Raw genomic sequence first — 25276 nt, forward strand, 5'->3', positions numbered from 1 at the left:
TCTCTGGACCTAGAGTGGATGGAGTGTGATGTGATGGCTGTATGGGGCAAAACCCTGCACTTCTCTTGCTCACTGAGCTGGAGCTCAGCGTGTGAGCTGTGTGCTATGGCTGCTGGTGACCTTTTGGTGGGGCAGAAGGAAACTCTAAAATTATTCTTGGTGCTATGACGCCACTGAACAGCTTGAGAGAGGTTTGGCCTTGGAGAGGAGACTGTACTAAACAGAGTTGTGCAAGTGGGAGCATGTGGGGAGAAAACCGTGGGTGGGACTTTAGGAGAGAGAGCAAGTTCTGGTGTTTCCTTCACTCTGCTAGGTGAGGGCAAACTGGAGTGGCCAGAGATGGGGCAGTGCCACTATCCCCCATTCCCAGCCTTCCCCCAGCCCCTGGAAGAGGTGTGGGTAGGTGCTGGCAGGTGGTTTTGGGGAAGTAGAGAATGAGAGGCAATTGGGGAAGAGACATTGCCGCATGGGGCAGGCTAGGGACAATGTGAGGATGCCCTCACACAGTCCTGGCCACGTGCTCTGCTCCTTGTTGGGGGCCCAGCGGGACTTGAGAGCAGAGGGCAGTGACTCCTGTAAAAGCCAGAGAACACATTTTGCTACAGCACAACAGCCACAACTATAACAGAGCAAACTTCAAGTGCTCATGGCAGTGTGACTTCTACAAGGTTCCAAGCAGCCATCACTCCATATGCACATCTTGAGCTGGATGGTGGGGAGCCATCAAAGACAGCAGAGTGGTGGCACTGTGCCCACACAAGAGGCCCCTAAGCCTCATACTTCACCTCCTGCTGGGTGGAAGGAAGTAGGATAGCACTGCCACCTTTCTGGCCTTGAAGATCCCCTCATCCCGTTCAGCCATGGCTCCCATGAGGCAGGAGCAGCCTGAAGAGCGTCTCTTTGCTGGTGCCAGAGTCCCCGTCCCGTCCCCTGTGCAAGGCAGATGGGTTCTGAGGAGGGAAGAGCTGTACATGTGGAGAGACGGGGCAGCTGCTGGAGACGCTGGTAGGCTCTTGCTCTCCAGAAAGGCAGATCTGGTGTCAGAAAAAGGAGCAGGGAGAAAAGGCATCCAAGTCCCCGGGGAGGCAGTGGCGATAGCAGAGGACACCCCCAGAGTAGGGGGCAGCAGCGCTGCCCCACAGCCCTGACCCAGGGCCGGGAGGCTGGGACCTCCCACGTCCATGCTGGGCACACGCCACTAACGTTAACACACGTCCTCTATACACCTAGGGTAGCTCAAAGTGCTGCGTTCACATCCCCGAGGAGGCAAGGGCTGGCTGGAGTCCCGGCTGGAGGTCTCCCATCTTCCCCACTGGCTCTCGCGGTGTGCCGAGGCGCTGGACGGCAGCCCTGTCATGTCGCCCAAGAGATCGCGGCGCTGTGCTCCTTCGCCTTCATCCGCAGGGCCGCGATGCTGGAGCTCTTGCGGTCTGGCTCGCTGTTCAGCTCGTAGCCATTGAGGCCGGGGCCGATGCCGGCCGTACCGAAGAGGCCACCCACGTGAGTCTGGCCCACGTGGCCGCTGGCACTGGAGACACCGAGGAAGTCGGAAACACCACCAGCTGCGTGGGGATGCGCGTGGGGGGACATGCAGGAGGGCACCGGCTCACAGGGAACGACGCAAGCGGGCACAGGGGAGGCGGCTCCATTGTTGCCAATCCAGGAGGGATTCTGGATCTACAGGAAAAAAAACACATCAGGGCCTGGGGAAGGACAACACCTTGGACCTTATGGGATGTTTGGGAAACACAGATGGATCTGAAGCCCAACAGGGCTCGGTGCCTGCTGTGGTAGCCGTGATCCAATGGGGCTCAAAAGAGCACTACAGGGCACTCACCTGAACAGCTGCTGTTCCTTTGCTGCTCAATGGCACAACCCCACGCTCCTGCACCCCAACACGAGGGCAGGGGATGAACCCCAGGAGCAAAGCATGGCTTCGGGGGCTCCAGGAGCAGGGCAGTGATGAACAGACAGATGGATTGGGGCAGGAAATTTGCTCACCTGGGCATAGTTCTCAGCACGGGTGAGCAGAGGCAGCTCATAGGCAGTGGAGAAGTGGGTCCGGACCTGCTGCATCTGGCCAAACCGCTCCCGCTTGCGCCATTTGGCTCGTCTGTTCTGGAACCAGACCTGTGGGGAGACAGGGGTGTGGAGCTGTGAGCACAGGACATGGGAGCCCATGGGACCAGGAGCTTCGAGCAGCCTGGTCTAGAGGAGGAGCCCAGCCTTGGCCTCTGCCCTGCAGCCAGCTCTGCCCTGGGATGACCCAACTCCCCCATGCTCAGACAAGGAGCAAACATCTGTGTGTGCTTGTGCCAGGCTGGGACCTGCGGCACTGGGGCTTTCCCCAGGCTCAGTCCTGGCTGTGAAGATGTTGTTGGCTGAGAACTTCTATTTACTACTGAACTCTCAGTCTTCATTAACTATTAAAAAAAAAAAAGAAAGAAAGAAAAGATTTTCAGTGCTCCTTTCCATCTTAGCTCCTGGAAAGAAGAGCACTTCTATGAGTTGCATGTCCTCTGCTGTGCAGGTCTTGTAGCTCTTCACAGCACTGCTCAGATGCCTTTGAGGCGGTGGAAAGACCAAAATTCTGTTTCTGCTCTTATTTTTACTGGCTTGACATCAGTGTGGATTATTGCACTGTTGTCAGCAGCATTGCTCCTGATTTGCATCAGCATAAGAAAGATCAGAGCCTGGCCCAGTGTCTTCAAAGCCTCTTGAAGCCTGTGAGTCAGGGAAACACATCAATCACGAGCTGCTTTGAAGGCACCGAGTGATGCATGCGATCACCAGGGGCTGGGGTGTGCAGGTCACGCCAGCGCATGAAGGGAGCAGGCTGGGAGCTTCTTGCTTCTGCTTCAAGTTTTGCACGGTGACTGGGGCTGGGGGGCTGGCATCTCATTGCAGCAACAGCATAGAAACAGAAGCCCCTCTGGGCTGCTCTTTTGCTCAGTGAGCCAGGCAACGGGCACGGTGCAGCTTTCAGACTAGAACAGCATTTCTAGTGTCAGCTCAGTAGAAACTAGTCCAGGAAGAAACCAGCACAAGGATTTGTGCTTTCTGAGGATGTCCTATGGGTGCAATTTCCACCCCGCAAGGATTTCCAGAGGGTGCAGTTCAGCAGAACAATCCCAATATCACTCCAGCTGAGAGTGCTGCACATGCAGAACATCCTGCAGGAGCACACTGGTGCCCCAGGCATCCATCCGTCTGCTTTTCCTCTGCCTCCTCTTGGCACAGCCACCCTGGCCCAGCTGCAGGCCAGTCTCAGGGCTGGCTGGGATCGCTCCGCTTTGATCTACAGGCTCACAGCCAGTGGTGCTGACCTGGCTCTTCCCGGGGCGGCGGGGCCCTGCTGTGCACAGCGGGTGCCTGCAGGTAGGCAGCATGGCGAGGACTGTGCACAGTGCTGGGGCTGACATATGCCCAGCACATGTGGCCGGATCCCTCCTGGCAAGCACTCACCTGCATTGCCCTACTTGGGACTGACCCCAGCAGGGGCCGGCAATGGCCAGGCAAAGTTGTTTAAACCGGGCTCAAAGTGCAAGCTGGGAGGTTGGGTCAGAATATCTGCACAATCCCGTGAGGCTGAAGGGCACCTGCAGGCAAACTGCTGGGGGCCCAGGGCATGGAGATGCTCCCTGCCCTCTGTGTCCCACTGCTTCTTGCAATCAACTACTCCAGACAGTTGTTCCACTCTTAAAAGCTATCATTCTGCTTGGTATCTTCCTGTAGGATTTCCCCTCGCTTCCTTGAATTCAGAAGGTACAAAAGAGGAAATCTAGAAAAAAAACTGAAAAAGCACCAAGGGTGAATTTTCTGTTCATTGCCTGTCACCTTCAGCTGAGAGAAGCCGCTGCACAAAGGGGTGCAGTGGTTGGGGCTATATCTGTGAGTGGGGACAGAGTGCTTACGGGAGTGTTTCTGTTGCACTGCACACTGGTGTGAATGAATGGGGAGGGAGTGTGTGCAAATGTCGTGGATCTGACTCCTGCAGACAGTGCTTTGATAAGCTCCAGTGTATCCAATCAGTCCTATAAAAATCTACAGAACAGAAAATGTTTCTTGTCTCCATAAATGTGCAGCCATATGCTGGTACCTCAATCCATATGCACGCACTCTGACATGTCATGGAGGCAGCAGGGCTGAAATGAAATGCATTGCTCTCCCCCCTGCCCAGCTGGTGCTGCTGCGCGGGTGCCCACTGGGGTGCTGGGGCCACAACACCACTGAGTCCCTGGGATTGCCCCAGGGCTGCCCATTACTTCAGTCCTAATGCCAAGTGAAAGATTAAAGCAAGCTCCCCTCCCTTCTACCTTCCCCTTCCAGTGGCCACTATCCCCACCTCTGCCCCTTCCTGCCTCTGCTGTTTGTCCATCTGTCTCCAGGCCTATCCCAATGCTGATGGCCAGGCTGTGTGCCCTCTTGTGAGAGATGGTCACCAGCCCTTTGCCTTCCAGCCTGCAAGAACAGAGCCAGAATTCATCTTTGAGCGCTGAAACTGGACACCATTTTATCAGTGGCCTGGAATGGGAAATTGGAGCCTGGGATGAGAGAACTGAATAACTTGAGCTTGTTTTCATTTCATGTTTAATTTCCTGCAGGCTTAGCTCAGTCTTTCCGCTCCTTCCACCAGCCTCCCAGGGTTTTATGGGGGAAAAGGGATCAAGATATATTACTTCTTGCTTTGCTTTTCTTTTTTTTTTCCCTTCTCCTCCTCCAAGGCAGTGATTTCGCTACAGCCAAGTTTGACATTTCCCTCTTACTTTCAAGCCCCTGCCACATCACAGGGGCACCACTGAAAAGATCTCCTTAGCAGTCCTAGCAATTGGAGTGCTGGCTCTGAAGGGGGGTAGAGGAGGCATTGCATTGCCCAGACATGGAGCCCCATCATCTCATCCTGCCCCATCCCCTGTGCCAGGGCTCTGAATGGTGCTGCTGGGGAGGGACAGCACTGCCTGGATATAGAGGAAAGCCAGGTATGGGGATGCTGCCCACAGAACTAACAGGAGCCTCTCCCCTTTCTGCTGAGACACAGCCACAGCTGATATGAGGAGAAAAGCTGTAGGAAAGAACACAGAGCCCTGCAGACTGGTCTGGACAAGTGGATGAGAAAAGTCCCGCAGCTAGGAATGAACCTAGAATTAACGTGCACAAGGATGCTGGCCTAACTGCTTTGTTTGTGACAAGTGCTTATAGGGTTCAGAGCAGAAAACAAGCAGGGTTCCTGGTTTGAGAGGTATAACCAGATTCCTTCCCACTCCAGATATTCCTGATGCTAATGTGAATTGTAGAGGTGGTGGTGGTGCAATGAATGCCTGAAAACAGGAGTCACAGAGTTAACCAGATGACAAAATGATGTCCTAACTTCCCAGCAGCCTTAGGTGGCCATCAAAACATGAGTTATAGATGTCTACTCTGAGAAGCAGTTCTCTGTTTTGCATATGCTTCTAAGCTCTGCTAAACCTTTGGGTTAATATGAATTCAGGGGGAATAGCAGCATTTAAATTCTCTCGTTTTGGGGTTTGGCTGGATTGGACACCCAGGTTAGCAGCAGGGAGCTGACATCTTGCTGGTGGCAGCTGTGAGACTGCATCACAGCCACTCATCTCTCCTGGCCCTCTGAGGCAGAGGGATTCACCCACCCCATCACCCCTTCAGCTCAAAGACAAGGGGCTCAAGGCTCACCCACCCCTAGCCCAGCCCAAGGCATTGCTGTTACCTGTACTCGAGCCTCAGTGAGGTCTGTCCTCATGGCTAGCTGCTCCCTGGCATAAACATCTGGGTAGTGGGTCTTCTGGAAGACCTTTTCCAGCTCCTCCAACTGGTAGCTGGTGAAGGTGGTACGGTTCCTCCGTTTTTTGCCCTTGTTGCTCTCCGAGTCCGCTTTGTCCATGGGGCTGGGGAGGTCCGTGCTGGCCCTGTCCTGAGGGACTTTCACTCCGGCCTCCTTCACGCTGAGGTAGCTGCTGTCCATGCCCGAGGGGTCAGCGTTGGGCTGCAAGTCAGCCTCTCCCAAGCTGCTCTCCTTACCTGTTTGGTTTGGAGGGAGAAAGAGAGAAGAAAACGTGCGTAAATCTTATGGCCAATTGATTGTTTAGACTGAAAGCTCCAGCAATGGGAAAAGCCTTTAATAGAAACAAACAGATGGTGATGAGAAGACACAGGGAAAATTAGAGTCTGTGTTTGGGACTAGGTACAAGGGGTGCTACTCTATGAGCATGTGTCCCCACATGTCCCCATCCTGGTTGCACTCCAGGCAACCCCACAGCCTACTGTGAGGATTCACGCTGCCGTTGGCAAAGCAGTGCCCATCACTACACAGAGGGCTAATATAGAACACCTGCAGAAAGCCCCAGTCTGGTACATGATAGAGAAACACTGCCTTCACCTTCATCTCCTGCAGAACCTACATAGAAAGGCTGCAGAAATACTTGCTGCTCAAACCCTCCTTACCAATGCAAGAACACAACACCTGCCTTGTTTTTGGTTGGTTTTTTTTTCCTAATTTCATATTAGCTTGTTTTTGAATGTGTCCAAGACCAACCTTTCTGGGAAATGATTCCAACATCTAATGGTCTCCCTAGAAGGAGCTTTCCCTTGGGAGAATTTTGCAATGTCATCTCCAAGGTCATTTACCCAGACATCTTTGCCAAAGTGTCTGGAAATCCCTATTTTTTTTCCAGCATTTATCTTCTGTTACAACTTCATTCAGCCTAATTCATCACTTATGTGTAGCTTTGCTGTTTAGGGAACAGCTTGGCCATGGCTTCCTAGGAAAAGCATGAAGTAGGTGGATTTGTGAGGAGGTCTGCACTTACCTTCACAGCTGAAGTACTGAGTTGATGTAACTTGGCTGAAATGAAAAGGATGAAATGTGGCTACTGCTCTTGGGCATAAAGGCAGGAAGACACAAAGTTGAGTATGGGAGGATAAGACATGAAAGAAACTGCACTAATTAGTGCAGAGAAGTGGCCAGGACTGGAATTGATGCTGGAGGTGTGGGAGCTATTTGCCTCTACTACTCTAATGGATTTTCAGAAGAAGGATTTATTGCTGCTCTTTCAGACTCTTGAGGTGCTCAAACAAGCTTCATGTTGTCTGTCATTCTCAGTGCTTTGGTATGGTTCTGAGAAGGATTCATCACCCTGGGCACTGAGTGTATCAGTCACATGCTCTACCAATATACTCATTAATTCATAGAATCACAGAATCATTAAGGCTTGAGAAGACCACTAAGATCACCAAGTCCAACTGTCAGCCCATCCCCACCGTGCCCACTAACAACATCCCTCAGTGCCACATCTACATGTTTCTTGAGCACCTCCAGGTGACTCCACCACCTCCCTGAGCAGCCTGTTCCAATGCTTCACTTCTCTTTCCAAAAAGAAGGTTTTCTTAACATCCAACCTCAACCTCCCCTGGCACAACTTGAAGTCATTATCTCTCATCCTATCACTGTTACACTGTTACCTCCATTTCTTTTTTTAATTTAGTATGTCACAAAGCTGAGTACACTTCCATCCATGCCTTCATGCTGGCTGCCTCCAGTACTCCCCAGGACCCCTGCAGCAGGATCACAGGCCCTAAGGCCATCCCTTGGCTGCTCCCCGCTACTTCCCCTCACCTCTAGGGCTCAGCCACTGGCTGTCCACAGGCAGAAGATGGGCTGGAGGCAGCCCACAAGGATGGCATGCACATCCCTTTGCTCCACATCCAGAGGAGCAACTGCCATTCCCTGGGAACAGGATCCCTGACCTCAAACCAGTCATGCTAAATGCTGAAGTGAAACAAATTGCATACATCTGCATATGGATATGTCCAGACTTCCTGTAACTGGAGATGGCCTCAAAGTTTCAATGCAAAGTTTGGGGTGTCTGTTTCTAATCAAATCTAACGAGACCTTGAGTTACATATTATGAAGATCTCCATGACAAGGAGGTAATGTGAGCATCGCTGCAGCCTTACAAGCCTGACAGGACTGCTCAGTGCCTCCTCTGCTATTCTTGGCTCCTCCCTCACCCTCACTGTGGTGGAAAGAGATTTGCTGGCTTCTCCCAGTGCCTCATCTATCTGCAGTACCACCAGTACTGCCATGCCTGAGTCACCCACCAGAGATGCCAGCAGGCAGCATAGGACAGCCAGTCTTGAGGGTTCCCAGCATTGTGATGCTCTGCCATAGTTTCTTTCTGGATCCCTGCACAAGGGGAAATGCCTTTTTGGTGCCAGCACATATTTCTCTGGGATCTCAGGTGGGAGAACCCATAGCACACTGTGTGCTTGGGCACTGTGGTGGCCAGGTGACCCTGCAGTGACTCCAGTATGTCCATTGATCCCTCCCCACAGGGAACAGGCTTTTAGCCACACTGTGGGTTCACAGCATGTATCTGGGTTGTTCCTAACTGGCTGTTTTGGAAAGATGAGGACTTAAAGTCTTCTCTGTATACAAACTTAACCATGAAATTTAATTTGAATTGAATTCAGTTTGGCACATCCACATGGCAGGGGAGAGCAGGGCATCTCCAATGCACACAGAAGCATTGGGCTCAGATCAAAGCAATGTCTCCTTCACACAGCATCTGCTGTGATTCCCCTGAGCAAAGGCAGATCCCACAGAAATAGCACAGTACCCTACAAGGCTGCGAGACACCTATATGGTCAGCACAACCCATGAACACTGCTGGCACGTGGCTGTTTCCCTAGTGCACTTTGTTAGCAGCATGTGGTTTGATGCTTCAGTAGCAGCCCTGAAGTTCAGGCCTGGTGTGGGAAGCACTGGCTGCATCTCTTACCAAGGAGGAGCTGCTGCACCATCCAGACTGCACATCTTCAGGACCCCATCAGCAGCAGCAACCCTACAGTCCTGGTATCTTTCTCCACACATGGTGAAGCTGTTCTGCTGGTTTTCCAGGTTGGCTGTTGCAGCCTTCTGCCTCCTGTCTGCTGCAGCCCAGGAAGAAGCACAGGGCCATCATTTAAAAAAATATTCACATTTGGAGTTAGATAGGATAAGAAGGAGCAGCTGGGCTCCTTTATTCATTCATTAGAAGAAAGGAATCTTGAGGTTTATTCCCATTCAGGGAGCAAGCACTCTGAGGTCTACAGATAGAAAGACAGATTCAAAGATGGAGAGAAGATGCAGAATTTTGTGTCTGGCTCTAGAATCACTGATTTTATTAACAGTGAGCAAATAATTAACTAAACCTCCACACTGGGTCACAGGTGAAACACTAAGCATCATTCCTCTCCTAAATGCAAGAGGTGGAAGTCCACACAAGGAGTCATAACTATAACAGCTGCAGTGCCCTTGCTGCTGAGTGGGAACTGATTGGAACACCTCCATTCTCACTCCAGATAAGGACAAGCACAGCATCTTGTGCCCAGCCTACCTGCAGGTCCCTGGAGCCTGCATGAAGCTGAGCAGTCCCCATGCGTTCGCCCACCTATCACACAGGCTGGAGCCTGCTCTGGCAGCTGGGAATGCTTGCATGTGAGTACAGTGCTTTATTCCCTGAGCAGGTGGATTTGCACACCCCATAGCTGCATACACAGAGCTCAGAGCATCAGCTCTGAGAGTGCACCACACACTGCTAGATCCTCTGTCATGGTGTTTAAAGGACACTAACAATACTGGCTTTTACAGAAACAAATCTATTCCGCCAACTCTGAATAGAAGCAGTGGCTGGAGCAAAAAGGCACAGTTTATGCCCCAAATCCTTCTCTGTTAGACACACCCATCTGAAGAGCAGGAAAGAGCTGACAAGCAAATTTGGAAAGTACAGAAATGATTCTGCTGCCATTGCAGCTCTCCTACTGGCTACCAGAATGCAGCACAGGAAAAGAACTTGAGCAAGAGAACGTACAGCCATTGCCCCTGCTGGGAGCATATGGAACTGCTGGGCTGCATGCCAGCTGCTTCACCTCCGATGGTGAAAGGAGATGAAGGTTTGTGCCAGGTAGTGGAGCTGGGGATCTTGCCTCTCTCTGGTGAGCCCATGTATTCTCATTGACAAGGCTCTCTTATCTCTACAGTGGGAATGACTACAGTGATGGCAGTGACAACACAGTGCCCTGGGGGACATGCTGTTCTGCCTTGTCAGGGGCAGGCAGGATGGCTTTTCAAGTGGCAGTAGAGAGAAGTGACAGTCAACACCATGTGGCAGCCAGATCCAGGTGATCCCACAGAGACAGCTCAGTGCTTAGGATGGGGAAGGCTGTCAATATGGTTGGGAAAGACCACTAGGATCACCTAGTCCAACCATCATGGTTCACCACCATGTCTGCTAACCCATGTCCCCAGTATTCCAGGCTACATGCAAAGCCCAGCTGGAATGTCTGTGGATTTATGCTACATCCTACTCCAAGAATTATGTGCCTGTAGCAAAATCTACCTTGCCACTCTAAACCTATGCATCACCAAACATTTGCACAGGAAGGGAGATGAGGCAGACAAGGATCTGCAGACAGTTTGGAAAGACTTGCAAATTCCTTTTGGCCCTGAATTTGGTACCTGTAGAAAAAGTGGACTCCTCCTTCCAAAGCATTTCCACATTGTCTCAGTCAGACTCAGGCCTGCACACTCACCAGTAGCTATTTATTTGGATTTCACCTCCAAAGGGTCCACAGACCCTCAGGGGTAAGTGAGAGCACCCCAGTGTGAGGGGAGCTGAGACCCCCAGTTTGTGAGATGCTGGAACAGCCCTGAGCACAGCACATCAAAAGGGGAATGGGTACTAGAGCCCCTGCTTGGAAATTGGAAAGCTGAAATAAAAACAGAAAACACCCAAAGCTGGCTGAACCTCACTGAACCATGGAAAAGGCTGAGTTTAAATACAGGACAAAAGCGTAGGCCAGATTCTTTAGCACAACAGTTCTGCTGCTTCTCAGTTTTATACAGCTGATCAGTAAAGAAAGGCACAGATGAGGGAAGGAAAACATTCAGCCCTTACCAAACGTGCCTGTTCTTGGAAGCACAACTAGAACTTATTTCCATTCTCACTGCACATCGCAAAACTCAGGGCCAGCCAGGTCTGGGAACTGCTAACTTTCCTGCGAGCACCAGGCTTTTGTAGGCACTCCAGAATGAAATTAGGATTCTGGCTACCAAACCCTCAATTCACAATCAGTGGGGATGGGAGACAGGCAAGGATCAACTCTATTGGCAGAGAGGAGCAGGGCATCAAAATCACAAACTGAAGCAAAAAGCAGTATAGCTGGAATGGGAACTTGCTGACCAAGAATGCAGATGAAATAACAGTAAGCCTGGCAGCGACAGGTTGATTGCTTCCAGACCCCTCCTTGCTTCGCTCACCCACTGCCAAACATCTCCCTTCCATGGGCTCAGGGGATGGGGATGGTGCTACAGGCACCACAGTGACCAGTCACCCCAGTTCCTAGAGGTGAGGGGAGATAAAGGAACATCCATTTACATCTGACCTGCCTGGAAACCCCAGCTGCTCCTTACACAGCCTAAGCAAATATTCAGTTAAATTACTCCAAAAATCTCAGTCCTTTTATATGCATCCCAAAAGTTTCATAAGACATCTATGAAAAGGGCTCCATTAAGCTCTGCTACCCGGCACAAGAAGAACATCTTTCAGCTCTGGCTGAATTGAAGTTTAATAAGCTCTTGGCCTCTGTGGCTGCCAGCCCTGCCTCACCCTGACACCGGTACGTATGTACTGCAACAGCATCCACTACCAAGAGCCTCTACTGCAGCAAGGACACAGCAATAACACTCAGCCTTCCATGGGGAAAAAACTGTGCCTTCGGCCAACAGGGCTGCTACAACATCAACCACGCAAATTTCGCACTGGGGTCATGGAGAGAAAGGCAAGGATGGCTGAAACTCTTGCCTAACTTCTCCTCTGCTTGCTTCAGTACAGTGCTTTCTTCATCCATATGCATGTGCAGCTCAATAATTTCCTCTTAATGAAGTTTTACCAGCTGACCAAGGAGTAGAAACACCACCACCACAACTCCTGCAAGATGCTTGTGCAAGACCTCAGGCACATAGCTTGCAAAGCAAAGGGATGAAAATGATTTATAGGAGCAGCAAGGTAAAGGTTTATTGATAATGAAGCACTCAGAGGAAATGGGATGAATGGGCCTGAGATTCCTTTAGTAAATGAATAATGAATGCTGTTTGCAGCCGGCAACTGACATTTTTCATTTTCATTTGAGAATAGCAAGGCGCAGGGCAAATGACAGTTATTAAGGAAAAAATCCATTAGGTAATGCTGAACAAGGAAAGCCTTAACAGAAATGTTTCTTACTTATGAAAGGGGAGCTGCAAATTGCTGAAAGGGTAAACTCCTCATATCACATAACTCAGAGCACTGCACAACCCAAGCAGTAAGAGGGGAAAAAAAGCCCCCATTCAAAGCAGTACAGTCCCCAGCCTTCAGCCCAAGATTTTTCCATAAAATTTCATATCCCAGATCTGCTGCTGCTTCCTCAGGGACAGCTTTTTTCACCTGCTCCCCTACAACATCTAGGCCTGAGGAAGGTTGGACCGTCTACAGGAGAAAATGGCCATAACAAGAGGAGTGCACTCAGAGCTGGCTGTAACCCTGCCCACAGCATGCGAAACCTGCAGTGTATTGAGGTGTAAGAGTCAAAGCTCAGTCGTTACTGAGCTAGTGAGAACCACAGCTCTTTCAGTCTTGTTCCTGGGCAGCTTTTCAGAGGAAAGGCAGAAGGTGCACACGTTCTACCCAAATCCCAGCTCCACTGTGCTCCACAGCACCACGTACCACAACATTTGACAAAAGGCAGTGTCAGATTTTCTTTTTTGACATGGAGAAAACAAAAATACACTTAGTTTTAGCTATGTCTTTGGAAAAAGCTTAATAGATTCAGATGAAATTAAAAAAGCCTCAGTATTATAAAAACAGCCAGAGGCAAACATACTGTGGGAGTTTTTAGCCCAAATCAGAAAGTTTTGATTAAGTTAGAGGCAACCGGAGGCAGGTTTTTATAGGAAGTGTCAGACAGTAGACACAGAGACTCTGGTATCGTGCTTCTGAACAGAGAAGCAAAAAAAAAAAAATAAAAAAAATAAAAAAAAAATAAAAAAAAAAATCACAGCACCTGAAAACAGCAAAACTCCTGCAGCCCCGCTAATTCTCAGCAGAAGCAGGTCATTATGTGAAAGATGATGACCATGAAAATCAGCCTAAATTAAAAACTGCACTCACATCAGCAGTGCTCATGCCCATTTTCGTGCTTGTTTCCAGTTAACATTCCAGAGTAGGATCATACTGACATACGTGACTGCAAATGTCAAGTAAACATTAGCAAATATTTACAGAAATTGTTTTTAGGAACTTGTGAAAATGAGAATTTGCCCCCAAATCTCTTTCCAGCAGCGATGCTCACCCATCCAGGCACCTGGAAAGACTCCATGAGTCCATTACATCCCCACCTTCAGCTTTCCAGCACAAATCACCTTTTGGCTGCATGACTCAGGAACCCATCAACACTAGTGTGTTAACTGCTGAGCAGAGCCAGGATTCCAGCATCCAAGGACTCAGGGCATTTGCTACAGGGAACAGAACTGGCTGTTCTTTGTCTCCTGGGGCATCTCCAACCCTTGGGTTGGATGAGAAAAGATGTCTGCAAGGAGAGCTCGCTGGGCCACAGCAGGTTACTTTCTTCTTCCTTTTCATCTCAAACCCAGCTTCCCACAGAGCAGCTTCTCAGGTTTGCTATCTGATGTACATTTTGGTCATAACATTGCAGCACACATAAGAGACACATGCAATTGCTGAAGCAACTCATTTTGTTCTTAAGACTCACAGGAAAAGACACAGAGATGTAAATAGTGGTTCTCTAAGCTACAAGACTCCTTCAGTGAACACAGAAGAAGCCAAGGCTTTAGCATTAAGGTATTAGTGCCAAGCAGGAGCAGTAGGAGCGCTCCAATCCAAAGAAGGGGTCAAAGAGCCCTTTGGCTGGACCTGCAGCTTTCTGAATCAGCTTAAGTCAAACCCTGTGGTCATTTCCTACAGCAGATGAAGCTGGTGCTTGTAAACACAGATTTCACAACTGCTATAGAGTCCAGTTCACTTAGACTGTAGTGTGTACTGGAATAAATAACCTTCCCCTGTAATAACTGCTCTGTAAGATAACAACCAGCTGAGAGAGATGGTGTGTGTGAGTGCAATTTGTCAAGAACATAGCCTGAGCTAAACAGAAAAGAAAATCATGGAGATCTGTTATCTCCCTGGGAGATGAACCTGGCCATTCCTCACTATGCCCTCAGCAAGGAAATGATTTCCATCAGACTCAACATTCATGGCTCAGGTTTTTTTTTTGTTTGTTTGTTTTTGTTTTTGGGCCCACCCAGCACCCTCTGGCAGCTCCTCCTGGGCCAGGAGGCCCCTCACATGTTAGTAGGTGGACATGGTCGCTGTGCATATCTGCTTTAGGCTCCTTATCTTGCCCAGAGAGGTGGTGGATGCCCCATCCCTGGAGACACACGAGGTCAGGCTGGACAGGGCTCTGAGCACCCTGATGTAGCTGTGGGTGTCCCTGTTCATTGCAGGGGAGTTGGCTTAGATGGTCTTTAAGGGTCCCTTCCAGCCCAAAGGAGTCTATAAGCTCTCCATCTCCAGGGATGGGGGATCAGCCAGGTGCCCACATATGAGCCTACCTCAGAGACTGTTTATTCCACCCCAGGTAGAACTCACTTTTTCCTCTGGAAATACCCAACCAGCATACAAGGAGACATCTATGCCAGCACAAGGCACTTACAGCCAGAATCAGTGTCTCCTCCCAGCACTAGCCAAACCTTCCCCACACCTCCAGCCATAGAATGCTCCTACTGCATTTTTTTAGCATTTAACAAACCTGATGAAATGCTTTAGCCAAAAAGCACCAGCCTTACTGCATGTTCCTCATGTCCATACCCCCAAATATGGTGAAAAATGCATCTCTTAGAAGCCTGGTTGCTATCATAGCCTGTTGGTTCCTTTTTGGGTAAGCTTCAGGACATTTTCTAAAGAAATCCATAGCTACCAACAAACATTGTCTGTCAGATTCAATCTCAGGAAGAGGCACAAAAACATCAACAGCAGTAATGTACCCAGAAGTTACAGCTCAATAGGATTTCTCCTCATCTTTGGAAACCTATTTTGATATATAGCCCATCCAAAAAACTCATCACATTTCCTGTAGAATTTATCCATCATCTCTCTATGCTTTCCCCAAAACTAGTGTAAAGCAATGGAATGCGCAGCAATAACAGTAGGAAAATTCTAGGCTGCAGTGAGTGAAGATGTGCTCAAATGCAACAGCTGTGGTCACAGGAACAAAGGAAAGAAGCTGCTTACCTGCAGAAAGCCTCAGATACACAGGAACCCACAACAAGATACCCTTGCCTCCACTACCAACCCTTAAATGGGGTCTGGGAAGGGTCCAATCATTCAGGGGCATTGCACACACCTGAGCTTCCTTAGGTTGGCCTGCCTTCCACCAGGTGCTCAATCACTGGTTCAGGCTCTGACTTAGCATTTCTGCTACAACCAGTTATCTCTTGGCCTAAGAGAGAACACAACCTCAAGGAATCCAGTGGTATTGATATCATAGCAAAGCCTCAGAACCTCTTATTTTTGGAGGGTTTCTGATATACCCAATTCTCATGAGCACTCATCATTCAGTTTTCTATTTCCCTGTCTCCTATAAATATTTTGTCTTTAAATTTTAAGCTTTCCCAGAGAGTTTCTCCTCAGCTACTCTGAAGAGAATAGACACAACAAAGCAAGCATGTTTGCCGAATGAATCTTTTTTGCATCACATCCTGCTTTGATACCAGGAGCATTTCTGAGGGCTCTTTGTAGCTCCTTGAACCTTCTTGTAATCCTCTACTCTACTGGATGAAGCAGAACAGTTTTCTGTAGATTGTGAAAGAAAGAAGAAATAAGAATACTGCATATTTCCATGTGATGCCAGGACACGAGTTCACTTCCATACCAGTTAGGTGAAGGTATCTAGGGTTGAATCACTACGGGTTCACACACACGCCATATTTATGTGCTAGCAAGTTTTGCAGCATCCAGTCAGCCTGCAGTCAGGTACACTTTGTCTCATGTCAGTGCTGTGCCTGCCCCCAACCTGTGTGCAGCAGAAACTCCCCTCTTGCAAGAAGTATGTGGTGTTCTGTAACTCCTGTAGGCCTGCAGATGAGACTCTGGCAGCTGGGTTGGTGCCCAAGAGGGCTGTGGAGGATGGGGGACCATCCAGTGCCATGTCGCTCTTCTGTCCCATTGAGGATTTCCCCTGGAAGGTCACCATTTACAGAGATGCCCTCAGCTGTCACAGGAACAGCGTGGCCAGCCACACGTTTCCTGCTCTGTTAGTCTCTTGAGCACACACAGGTGCTGGGGAACCCATGCCACAGTTTGCTATGCACTTGTCCCAGCACGAAAGCCATTTTCATCTCCACAGATCCACTGTAAAAACCAAAATGAACCCAGTACAGCACATCCCAGATATTATCTATTAATGGCAAGGCACAAGCATCCTTTGATTAACATAATTTACACAGCGCAGTGCTTGCTGGCCTTTCTCCCAGTGAGGACAAGAAACAAGGCCCAAAAGCTGGCTGGTAGCTCAAAGAAACAGCTCAGGGACCTGCCCACAGAAGCAAGCATTACAAACATTGCCCAAACCTCTTTCTTTCATACGAGCCATGTCTTTAGGGGTTGAAAGGCTCAGTGATCAGACACCACCCTCAGCACTCTGCACGCTGAGCATTGCTGGGATCTCTCCTGGAGCCCACAGACTCAGTCTCCTGCTGGCATTTCTCCTGCACCTATGAATTGCTCCATTTTGGGTTGCCCCATTATCTCCCACTCTGTCTAGTTTGGGTTAACAACTGCAGAACCTGAACAAGCATCTACAATGCCCGTACATTACACGCACATGCAGCAGCCCCTCTCTTGCTGCAGCAGATTGGGTTCCTCCATGGGCCTCCCTCTCAAGTGGACCGTTGCCAAATGCAGGCAAATTGGATATACTATCAAGAACACCACTTTTTGCCACCAAGGCCAAGGAAAAGGGGATTTTTCATAGAATCAGCCACAAATGTACCCCTCCTAAAAGGAAATTAAAAGAGGGTTGGTCTGAACACAAACTTAATATCCGGCCCTGGGCACCACAAAGCCTTGCTGCAGCCTCAGCCTTAACTTAAAAGCAGCATCACCCAGCTCAGTATGTGCAGCTCCAGGTGCCCCTGCTTCCTGAGCGGAGTAGTAGGTTTTTACGAGGCTCTGTCCTGACTAGCCATATATTTACAACAAGCCTCCCCATATTTCCACTCCCTACCAGAGCCATACTTAACCCAGCCGCTGCACTCATGTTTGATGTTGCAGCCAATCCTCCCATTGCTCTCTATCCTGCAAAAGTCCTTCTAATAGTTCGAAGTGATGTGAGCTGAATGAAAATACTCTTCTCCCCAGCATAGGACATTGTATGACTTAAAGCAACCAGCTTCCCTCTCTTCCAGTAGCAGCTTTCTGACTCTTGCTGAAGGGCTGAAATGCAATATTTAAGCTCTGCCATAAATCCCACAGCTTCACGGAGCGTTTCTGGCCTCCTCCTTCTCCACAATCTGCCTAAATGTCTAGCAATTGGTCCACCGGCTATTTATCTTGGAAGTCCTCACTGGCATCTGGAGATGTGGGGAGCACAAAATGTCTGCAGGTCCTCTGCCAATGTAGGTGGGTCTCCTCTTCCTCTTGCCTTCTAGCATTTGGCTGTGTCCTGTCTAGCTCAGACTGATATCTGGCTCCAATCTGCTTACAAAAGTTCAGAGCAAATCTTGATAAGCCAGGTTATGTCTATAACTGAGCACTTCTCAGCTCTCAGGTATGGGTCCTTGCCACAGCTGTGCTCCTGACTCCGCTCCAGGATGAGGTCTGGGCATGCACCATCAGAGGAGAGGCTGGAACAGAACCACTCAGTGCTCTAGGAGGGCTCGCAGCCTCCCGACCCAGACACTGGCACGCAGGCTGGGCTGCAACCCACACCTGCTCAGTGCTCAGCCTCATGCTCTCCTCAGTGCTGCCACGCCGGGCTCCATACAACTGGATAATGGACATGTGATAACCTCCTATGGAGTCATTTTGCCAGTGGTGTTGCTGGGGCTGGAAATGTTTCCCTGTGCTACAGAGCACACAAGCTGGAAATGGACAGTCCTATGGGTGACCAACCCGTACATGACAGCCCAGCGGCAGTGGGCCAGCAGCCACTGGTATCCTGGTGATCCTTCAGTTTCCAGTTTGAGATAGTTTCCCATTCCTTCAGAAGCCCTTGCTGTGGCTCAGGCTGAACAACACTTTCCTCTTTCTCCTGTCCCATTAAAACCTTCCCCAGCCCCAAGTTTCCCATCACCTCACAGACTGGAGCCCTGCAGCCGGGCCCACGGGTCTCCCTGCACGCTGTCCCTGCAGAACATCATTCTCACATTGTCTTCAACCACTGCTGGGAAATCTCCCAGCATTGCCCTTCACTCGCTGAAGTTTACAGCTTTGTTTTGTTTTTATTCTCGTGTGGATTCCTTTCACTTCCTATTGCTTCTGACTAGCTTGGCTTTCTGTACGCACCTTCGTTATCTGATCCTTCTCGCACCAGAATAATATGCAGCTCCCTGTTTCCCCCTTAGGAAACCAAGCCCTACTCTGACACCAGTATTAGCAGACTCAGCTGAAGCAGTCAGCAGCATCAGAGGGCCTGCGGAGGCTGCTTCTGTGCAGGGAGAAACCGGTGAGACCTGAGGTACTTCTCCAGTGCAGTGGTGTTTGCACGCAAAGCCCTGTCTGTCTCCTTAAATGCAAGAGGAATGAACAGGAGTCATTTCTAGGCTTGATATTACAAGTTCCTGTTATTTTCCCCAGATAGAAACCTGCCCAAAGTATTCTGTCTTCTCAGTTTCCTCATTTCCCATTGAATAACCAGCTTTGTCTTGCTTTGACTCCTCAAATTTGGTTTTGGTTATGATCCCTCTGCCCTACATGCACGCATATATTTCACTACCGGAACTGTGTGGAGGATTTGCTTGAGCATCTCATTACACTGCTGTACCTCCTCATCTCAAGGCCCCCGCAGCCCTTCGTGGCTCTGCTTGGCATGGTGGCTTCCACTGCTGTATCCCTCCCTCCTGCAACATCCCTGCTCACAGACTTTTACCAAACAAAGGCAGATGCTGTCTTCAAGGTAGCATGAAATTTTCACACCACCTCAGCGTACAGCACACCTGTCATTGACTGAAACAGCTTGCCCTTCCAACTCTGGTACCTGCTAAAGCACTTGCTTCACACCTAAGAAATACAGCTCTTACTAATAAGGAACATATCTAGAAATGGTACTGATTCCACCAAGAAGATAAACACTAGCAGGGTAAAACATTAATTCACATTTTCCCCAAAAAAGTAATTACCAGATTCAGTAGGCATTTAACCACTGAGCTAAATATTTGGCAAACATAAAGCTAGACCACAGTTTATGACATATCAGCTTGTCGTAGTCAGACCCTGCAGGGACCCAAATGCAGCAGCTACTGACTGCTGAATCACAGCTATCCCCAATGGAAAGATGAAGAATTTGACGCTGGTAGGTTTGTGTTGTCCATAAAATCAGTCCCAGACCACCTTCCGCACAGAGCTGTCTGCCACCACACATCACTCCTCTGAATTTTCCCAGCTCCCCCTTTCCTGCTTCCTTTCTTCTGTCTCTGGTCCCTTCTCTCCCCATCTCTGTTCAACAGAAAAGTGCCCGTAAAACACTACACTGACCAGAAGTCCTCTTTCACACTGTGCCTTTAGCAGTTACAGTCAAAATGCAAAGGTTTTGTGTGAGCACAAATAAAATCACAGCCCAGCAGTGTGTAATAATGCTGATCTGCCTGAACTCATGCAGAAAATAAAAGGAGGTTGTTCATTTCATATATGTGTATCTTTCCTCTTTTACTTAAGAACTTTTACTGAAGAAGCTGGGGCAGCAGACAGACATAGAACAGCTGTAAATTTGTAAGCTGTAAATAAACTGTAAATTACGTTTTATTCATATGAACTCTTCCCATCCACCCCTCTGGAAATGATTCTCAAATCACGGCATCCTCTATCAGCTGTGTCACAGCTCAGGCTTCTCATCCAGAGCTGTCTCTTTTCCTTTTAGAAGCATATCTCCGTGCATATGTAAGACCTTTAGTTTCCAAACTGATTAATAGTTACATCAGGATTTTATTTTTATTTTTCCTCCAGGGACATAGGAGAAATGCCTTAGAAACACATTGCTCTTGGGGCAGGGATTTCTCAGCATTTTCTGAAAAGCAGTGACCAACCCATTGCTTGTTGGGCTGCCCAAGCTGAGCCCATTCATGTGGGTTGGCAGGCTGAGAGTCCGCTCTGTGCTGAGGCACCCGGACTCATGAGAACACACCGATTGCCACAACTACTTGCACCAAATAAGGGCCTGGCTCAGGAAAGCCAAGTTCACCCCCTCCAAAATCAAACCGAGGGACCTCTGCCTGCTGAGTTTTTCCAGTAACTCCACAAATTCCTCCCCAGCTGCGGGAGCGTCCTGCTGCTCGAGCTGGGCCTGGGGAAGATCGCACTGATGCCGCTGCGTGGTGGCAGCCTGGCCTTGCACGAGCTGCTCGTGCATCCTGAACCTCAGTTCTTCCGGCTGAAAAATGGGATGAGAAGCACTTATTGCCCAAAGCACACCACGCTTCTTACCTGAGAATTATACAGCTGTTGAAAGGCTCTGAACAGATTCAGCTGGGCTGAAGGGCTGGGGCTGTAGCTGGAGATGTCCTCCAGTGCAGAGCTTGGCTGCGAGCCTCCCAGACACCACCTCTCTCTTACAAGGGAAACTCATCACGATTCTGAACGCAGGGCTTGGAAGGGGGATAAATCTTCAAGATCTGAAGGACTGAAGACTGCTCATCAGCTCCCCTTAAACCCGCTCCGGGTTTTGACTTGGGAGGTTAGAAACCACAGCCAGGGAGCTCTCCTTTGATTCACAACTTGTTTGGAGCAATCACCCAGAAAGCAGCCAGTGAATCACTGCAGCCGGTTAGTCATGCAACCGCACCGAGAGCGCACTCAAAGGGAGCACAAAATAAACAGCCTGCAGCCCCAGATAACACACACGCAGCTCGTTTGCGCTATCTGGCATCAGCATATATTGTTAATAACACATCAAACCCTTAGGAAAAGACGCACGCAGTAAGCACCTCCAAATCTCTCTCCCCATCGGTATTTTTCCCGTCTTGTTTCAAAACAATTCAGACAAGGACGAGTCGAAGGCTTTTTTTTTCTCTCTCTCCGCACCCGTCCCGTCGCCGGTAAGGTTACGCCGTGCGCAACAGCAACGCGGGGCCAAAGCGGAGCTAAACCCGCTCGGCAGCGGACAAATGGAAAACAAGCAGCGCTCCCGTGAAAAGAGAGCTTCCCGGGGGGAGCTCCGCTCCGCTGACACACGAGCGGTATAAACAGCCCGGGCCGGAATCCTACCGAGGTCTCCACAGCCAGATCTCCGGCCGAGCCACGAGAAGCGCGTCGCAGCTCCGCGAAAAGCGGCGACCGAGCCCATCCGAGGGCGAGAGGCGAGCGGGGCCCTACCTTGGCGTGCCGCTGGCCGAGGGGGTCCCGCAGCTCCCGCGGAGGAGGCCCCGCACCGCCGAGCGCCTCGGCCCGACTCCCGGCGGGAGCTCCCCCCTCTCCCTGAGCGGCGGATCTGTTGACTCTATTGCGGGAAGGAAAGCGCCGGCGCGGCCGCTCGCCCTTCTCCTCGCCGGGGTTCCGTCCTCCTTCCTCCGTCCCCGCTCCGCTGGCGCCGCGCCGCGCGTCCCGACGGCATCCTTTTATAGCGGGGGGCCGGGGCAGCACCTCCCCACCCCTCCCGGCCCCCGGGGTGCGGGCAGCTCCCCCTCTTCCCGCCCGCCTCCCTTCGGCCGCGGGGCAGGAGCCGGGACGGGGGCGGCGGCGCACCCCGAACCCCGCGGTACCGTCCGCCCTGCGCGCACCGGGGCGGGCGGGGGTCCGAGGGAACCAGGACCGGGGCGGGGGCGCGGCATCGCCCCGCTTGGGGCCGGCGAAGGGAACACCGGGAGAGCGGTGCCACCGCGGTAGCATAGGCGGGCACAGGGCACGGCGTGTCCCGGAGGCGGGGGGGCCTGCCGTGTGCATCGGGGGGAGGAGGGGAGGAGAAAAACATTAGAAGTGTCAATTAAAATAATAACAACAGTAATAAAGTGCGCAGCGGACAAATAATTCCTACGGCACTCGCTTTCTGCTAACAACAACGCGCTTCAGACTGCGCTTTTTGCCGCTCTCTGAAGGCAAGAAATGCTCGTTATGTGCTTAACCCCGCACTTACAGATTTCCTCAGCACGAAGAAGGCCGTTTCCTCTTTCTGCCTCCCGCGGGTACACGTCCCCATCACATTCTCTTCACCGCCCGAAGCATTTTTTCCAGCCCGTACTTCCGCGCGTGTTGCCGTATGCGAGTATAAACGCTCCTAAGTTCAGGACACGCAACTTAACTCCGGTTCCGCGCTGTAGAAATAGCAGCTCAATCACCGCGGCGCATCAATCATCTGAGAGCCGCGATAGGCGTCTCGCTCCGGGGCTTTATTGAAGATTTCACTTTAATTGCCGGTGCCGCTCCGCGGGCCGCCCCGCAGCCCCCCGTTAGGGCGGTGCCAGCGGGAGCCGAGCGCGGCCGTCCGCGGCGGGGGGAGCCCCGCAGGAGCGCCCCAAGAGCCGCCGCTCGCTTCCTGCGCCGATGTGCGGCCGCTGCTCTCCCTGCCTATATTTATCCGTACAATGCAATGGAAGGGATTCGATCTGGAAATAGACGCCGGGAGCTATAAACGGCAGGCGGGGGCTTTTTATAGCTCGGAACGTGTTTATTAAGGAATTAAAATTAAAGAAGAAATCCCCCGGCTGGCTTGAGACGCTCGAACGGGCATCGGCCCCAGTACAACGAGCGCAAGGAGGAGCAGTCTGAGAGCACCGCCGGGGAGAGGCTCCGTTTTCCTCGGCCTCGTGCTTTTCTCGCTCTGTTATTATCTATGTGTACATATGTATAAATATATATATATTTTTATTTTATTTTTGAGGGGGGTTATTTTAATAGAAGACCGAGCCCCGATGGGCGGCCCGGAGAGCCGGACAAGCGCCGGAGCAGCCGCGGGGGCTCGGCCTATCCCGGGCGAACCGCCGCCGCTCCGACGTCCTCTGCGACCCGCGGGAGCGGAACGGCCGCCTCCGCCCCGAGGGTCCCGGCGCCGTGCGCGCCCGGCGGAGCTCAGCCCGCGGCCGCCATCGCTGCTTTCGCTCCGAGGAAGCCGAACGTGGCTACCATTAACTAGACGCCCTCCTAAATCGTTAGCCCTCGTTGTTAGTGTTGTTGTTAATTATCCTCGAGGAGCCACGTGGCTCCTATTACAGCCCCGCCGATCCCGGCCGCACCACACGGCGGTCGGAGCCGGGCCGGGCCATCCGCTCCCGACCGGGGCTCCATCCGAAGTCCCCTTAGAGACGGATCGGGGCCGCCCGCTAGCGTAACGGCGGAGGCAGATTCGGGCGGCTCTGCCCTGGGCTGCAAAATGCCCTCGCGGGCTGAACTGGCGCCCGGGGCTTTTTCAGCCTACGGAAACAAGAGAGCCGGTTAGTGGGGGTGCGGCACCGGCTTCCCCCGCGCCCCGCTTTGTCCCGCAGCGCCCCGAGGCTCCGCGGATGCGGAGCGGCCACCCGTCGGTCTCGGCCCATTCCCACGGAAAGGGGTGCAGCCCCAAATTGGGGTGACGGGAGCGGCCCCGGCTGGCACGGGGGAGAGGGTCTTGGCGCAAAGTAAATGACATTGGCGAGCAACAGGGAGAGGAACAGTGCCCGGGGCCATGGGGCGAGGGGTGCGGGGACTCCTTCGGCTTTACTCAGGCCGGATGGGGCCGGGGAGGTCCGTCTGCGCGCTCGTACACCTGCACAAAGGGAAAGGAAGGTGCGTGGGGGAGAAAGAGAAAGCGAAGAGGGCGCAGAAGCCGCCGTTGATGTGACGGCGAGAGACGGGGACGCGGGAGCTGGAATCTCTGAGTCCCTCTCGATACTACCGTTCCCCCACCTCTCCCCGCTGCCCTCCTTATGCTCCAACGCACCCGGCAGGGTCCGTCCATGTCATCGTCCCCGTGCCTGCCCGGCAGGGTCACGGCGGGCGCACCTGAACAGGGGCACGGCAGCCCCGCTCTGCCCGCAGCGCACGGAGAGACAAGGGAAGAGGTTTCATTTCCACTTTCCATTCTTCTGAAAAAATATAGGGTCGGGGATTTGATTTCTTTTTATTCTTGTTTTTTTCTTTCCTATTTTTCCCCTCCCCGACCTCCCGGGCACAGCTCGTCCCGGAGAGCCCTCGGGACACACGTGAGGAGCGGCCCCGGGGCTCCGGCCGGCGCACGGCCGCGTCGGGCAGCAGCGGGTGGGAGAGAGGGACGGGGCGGCGGCGTGGGCAGAGCGCGGAGACATTCGCCCCAAGTTCTGTCCCAGCGCAGCCATTCCGCGGTGGCATTCGGCACAGAGCGGCTCTCCTCTCTGCTTTTCTCTTCCATTTACCGCGATTTCCTCGAGCCTCTGCCTCTTTCCGCCTCGGCGTTCGCCGCAAAACCACGGCAAAACGGAGCGAGGGGTATCCGCGGCCTCCCCCGGAGCCCCCCCGGTCCCGGGAGCCCTTTTTCGGCCCGGCCCCATCGCGCGGCCCGCACTCACCGTAACAGGAGACCTGCAGGGCTCCGTTGTGGCCGCCGCTCTCCTGCAGCTTGAGATTGCTCTCCGGGGGGGTCTTGCAGGGGCCGCGCTGCATGTAGAGGTGCGGCGGCTGCTGCTGGGGCTGCGGGTATTTGCTAAAGGCGGGCGGGGGCGCGGCGGGGCCCGGCGCCTGCCCGCTGCCGTCCAGGGACGGGCATTCCTGCGGGCTGTAGCGGCTCCGGCACTTCGCGCCGCTGTCACCGAAGCTCTGTCCTTTGGCGGCCAGGAAAGCGGGGCCGAACTTGTCACTCGCTTGAAATGCCCTAAAAGGCGAGGAGCCGTCTGCGCCCTGGGAGGCTGCGTTGTAGTAGGAATCCATGGCAGCCGGATCACAATAAGAAACACAAGTATCAGCATTCATTCCTAAAATTAAAAGGCCCGAGTGTCCTTAATGCGCTTGGAGGGGCACCAGGAGCCTCTCTTTCTCCCCCTCCCGCATACGCGCACACCCACAGCGGGGCCGGGAGC

The 25276-nt window shown here is 51.9% G+C and overlaps 1 protein-coding gene across 5 annotated transcripts; it reads right to left on the bottom strand.

Moving 5' to 3' along the window:
• ALX4 (ALX homeobox 4) lies at positions 1-25276 on the bottom strand. 5 transcript variants are annotated; one of them, XM_031593369.2, is made up of 4 exons: positions 24770-25276; positions 5723-6033; positions 2002-2130; positions 1-1677 (listed from the first exon to the last, which is right to left on the bottom strand). In XM_031593369.2, the coding sequence occupies exons 1-4, from the start codon at positions 25167-25169 to the stop codon at positions 1354-1356; spliced, it is 1164 nt and encodes a 387-aa protein (XP_031449229.1). In that variant the 5' UTR covers positions 25170-25276; the 3' UTR covers positions 1-1353. The 5 variants fall into 5 exon arrangements, with proteins under 5 accessions (XP_031449229.1, XP_089996950.1, XP_089996949.1 ...); XM_090140824.1 differs by lacking the exon at positions 24770-25276 and adding an exon at positions 22387-22608; XM_090140823.1 differs by lacking the exon at positions 24770-25276 and adding an exon at positions 21630-21895.

Source organism: Phasianus colchicus, chromosome 5, assembly GCF_987193195.1.
Source record: "Phasianus colchicus chromosome 5, bPhaCol1.hap1.1, whole genome shotgun sequence".
NCBI classification, from domain to species: domain Eukaryota; kingdom Metazoa; phylum Chordata; class Aves; order Galliformes; family Phasianidae; genus Phasianus; species Phasianus colchicus.

Bases quoted from the DNA above. Each gene is read 5' to 3' on its own strand.
- ALX4 (XM_031593369.2), bottom strand. From the start codon at position 25,169: ATGAATGCTGATACTTGTGTTTCTTATTGTGATCCGGCTGCCATGGAT. The intron at 2,131-5,722 runs GTAACAGCAATG...GTCTCCCCACAG, and splicing joins TCACTGAGGCTCGAGTACAG to GTCTGGTTCCAGAACAGACG. The intron at 1,678-2,001 runs GTGAGCAAATTT...TTTTTCCTGTAG, and splicing joins GTGCTGAGAACTATGCCCAG to ATCCAGAATCCCTCCTGGAT.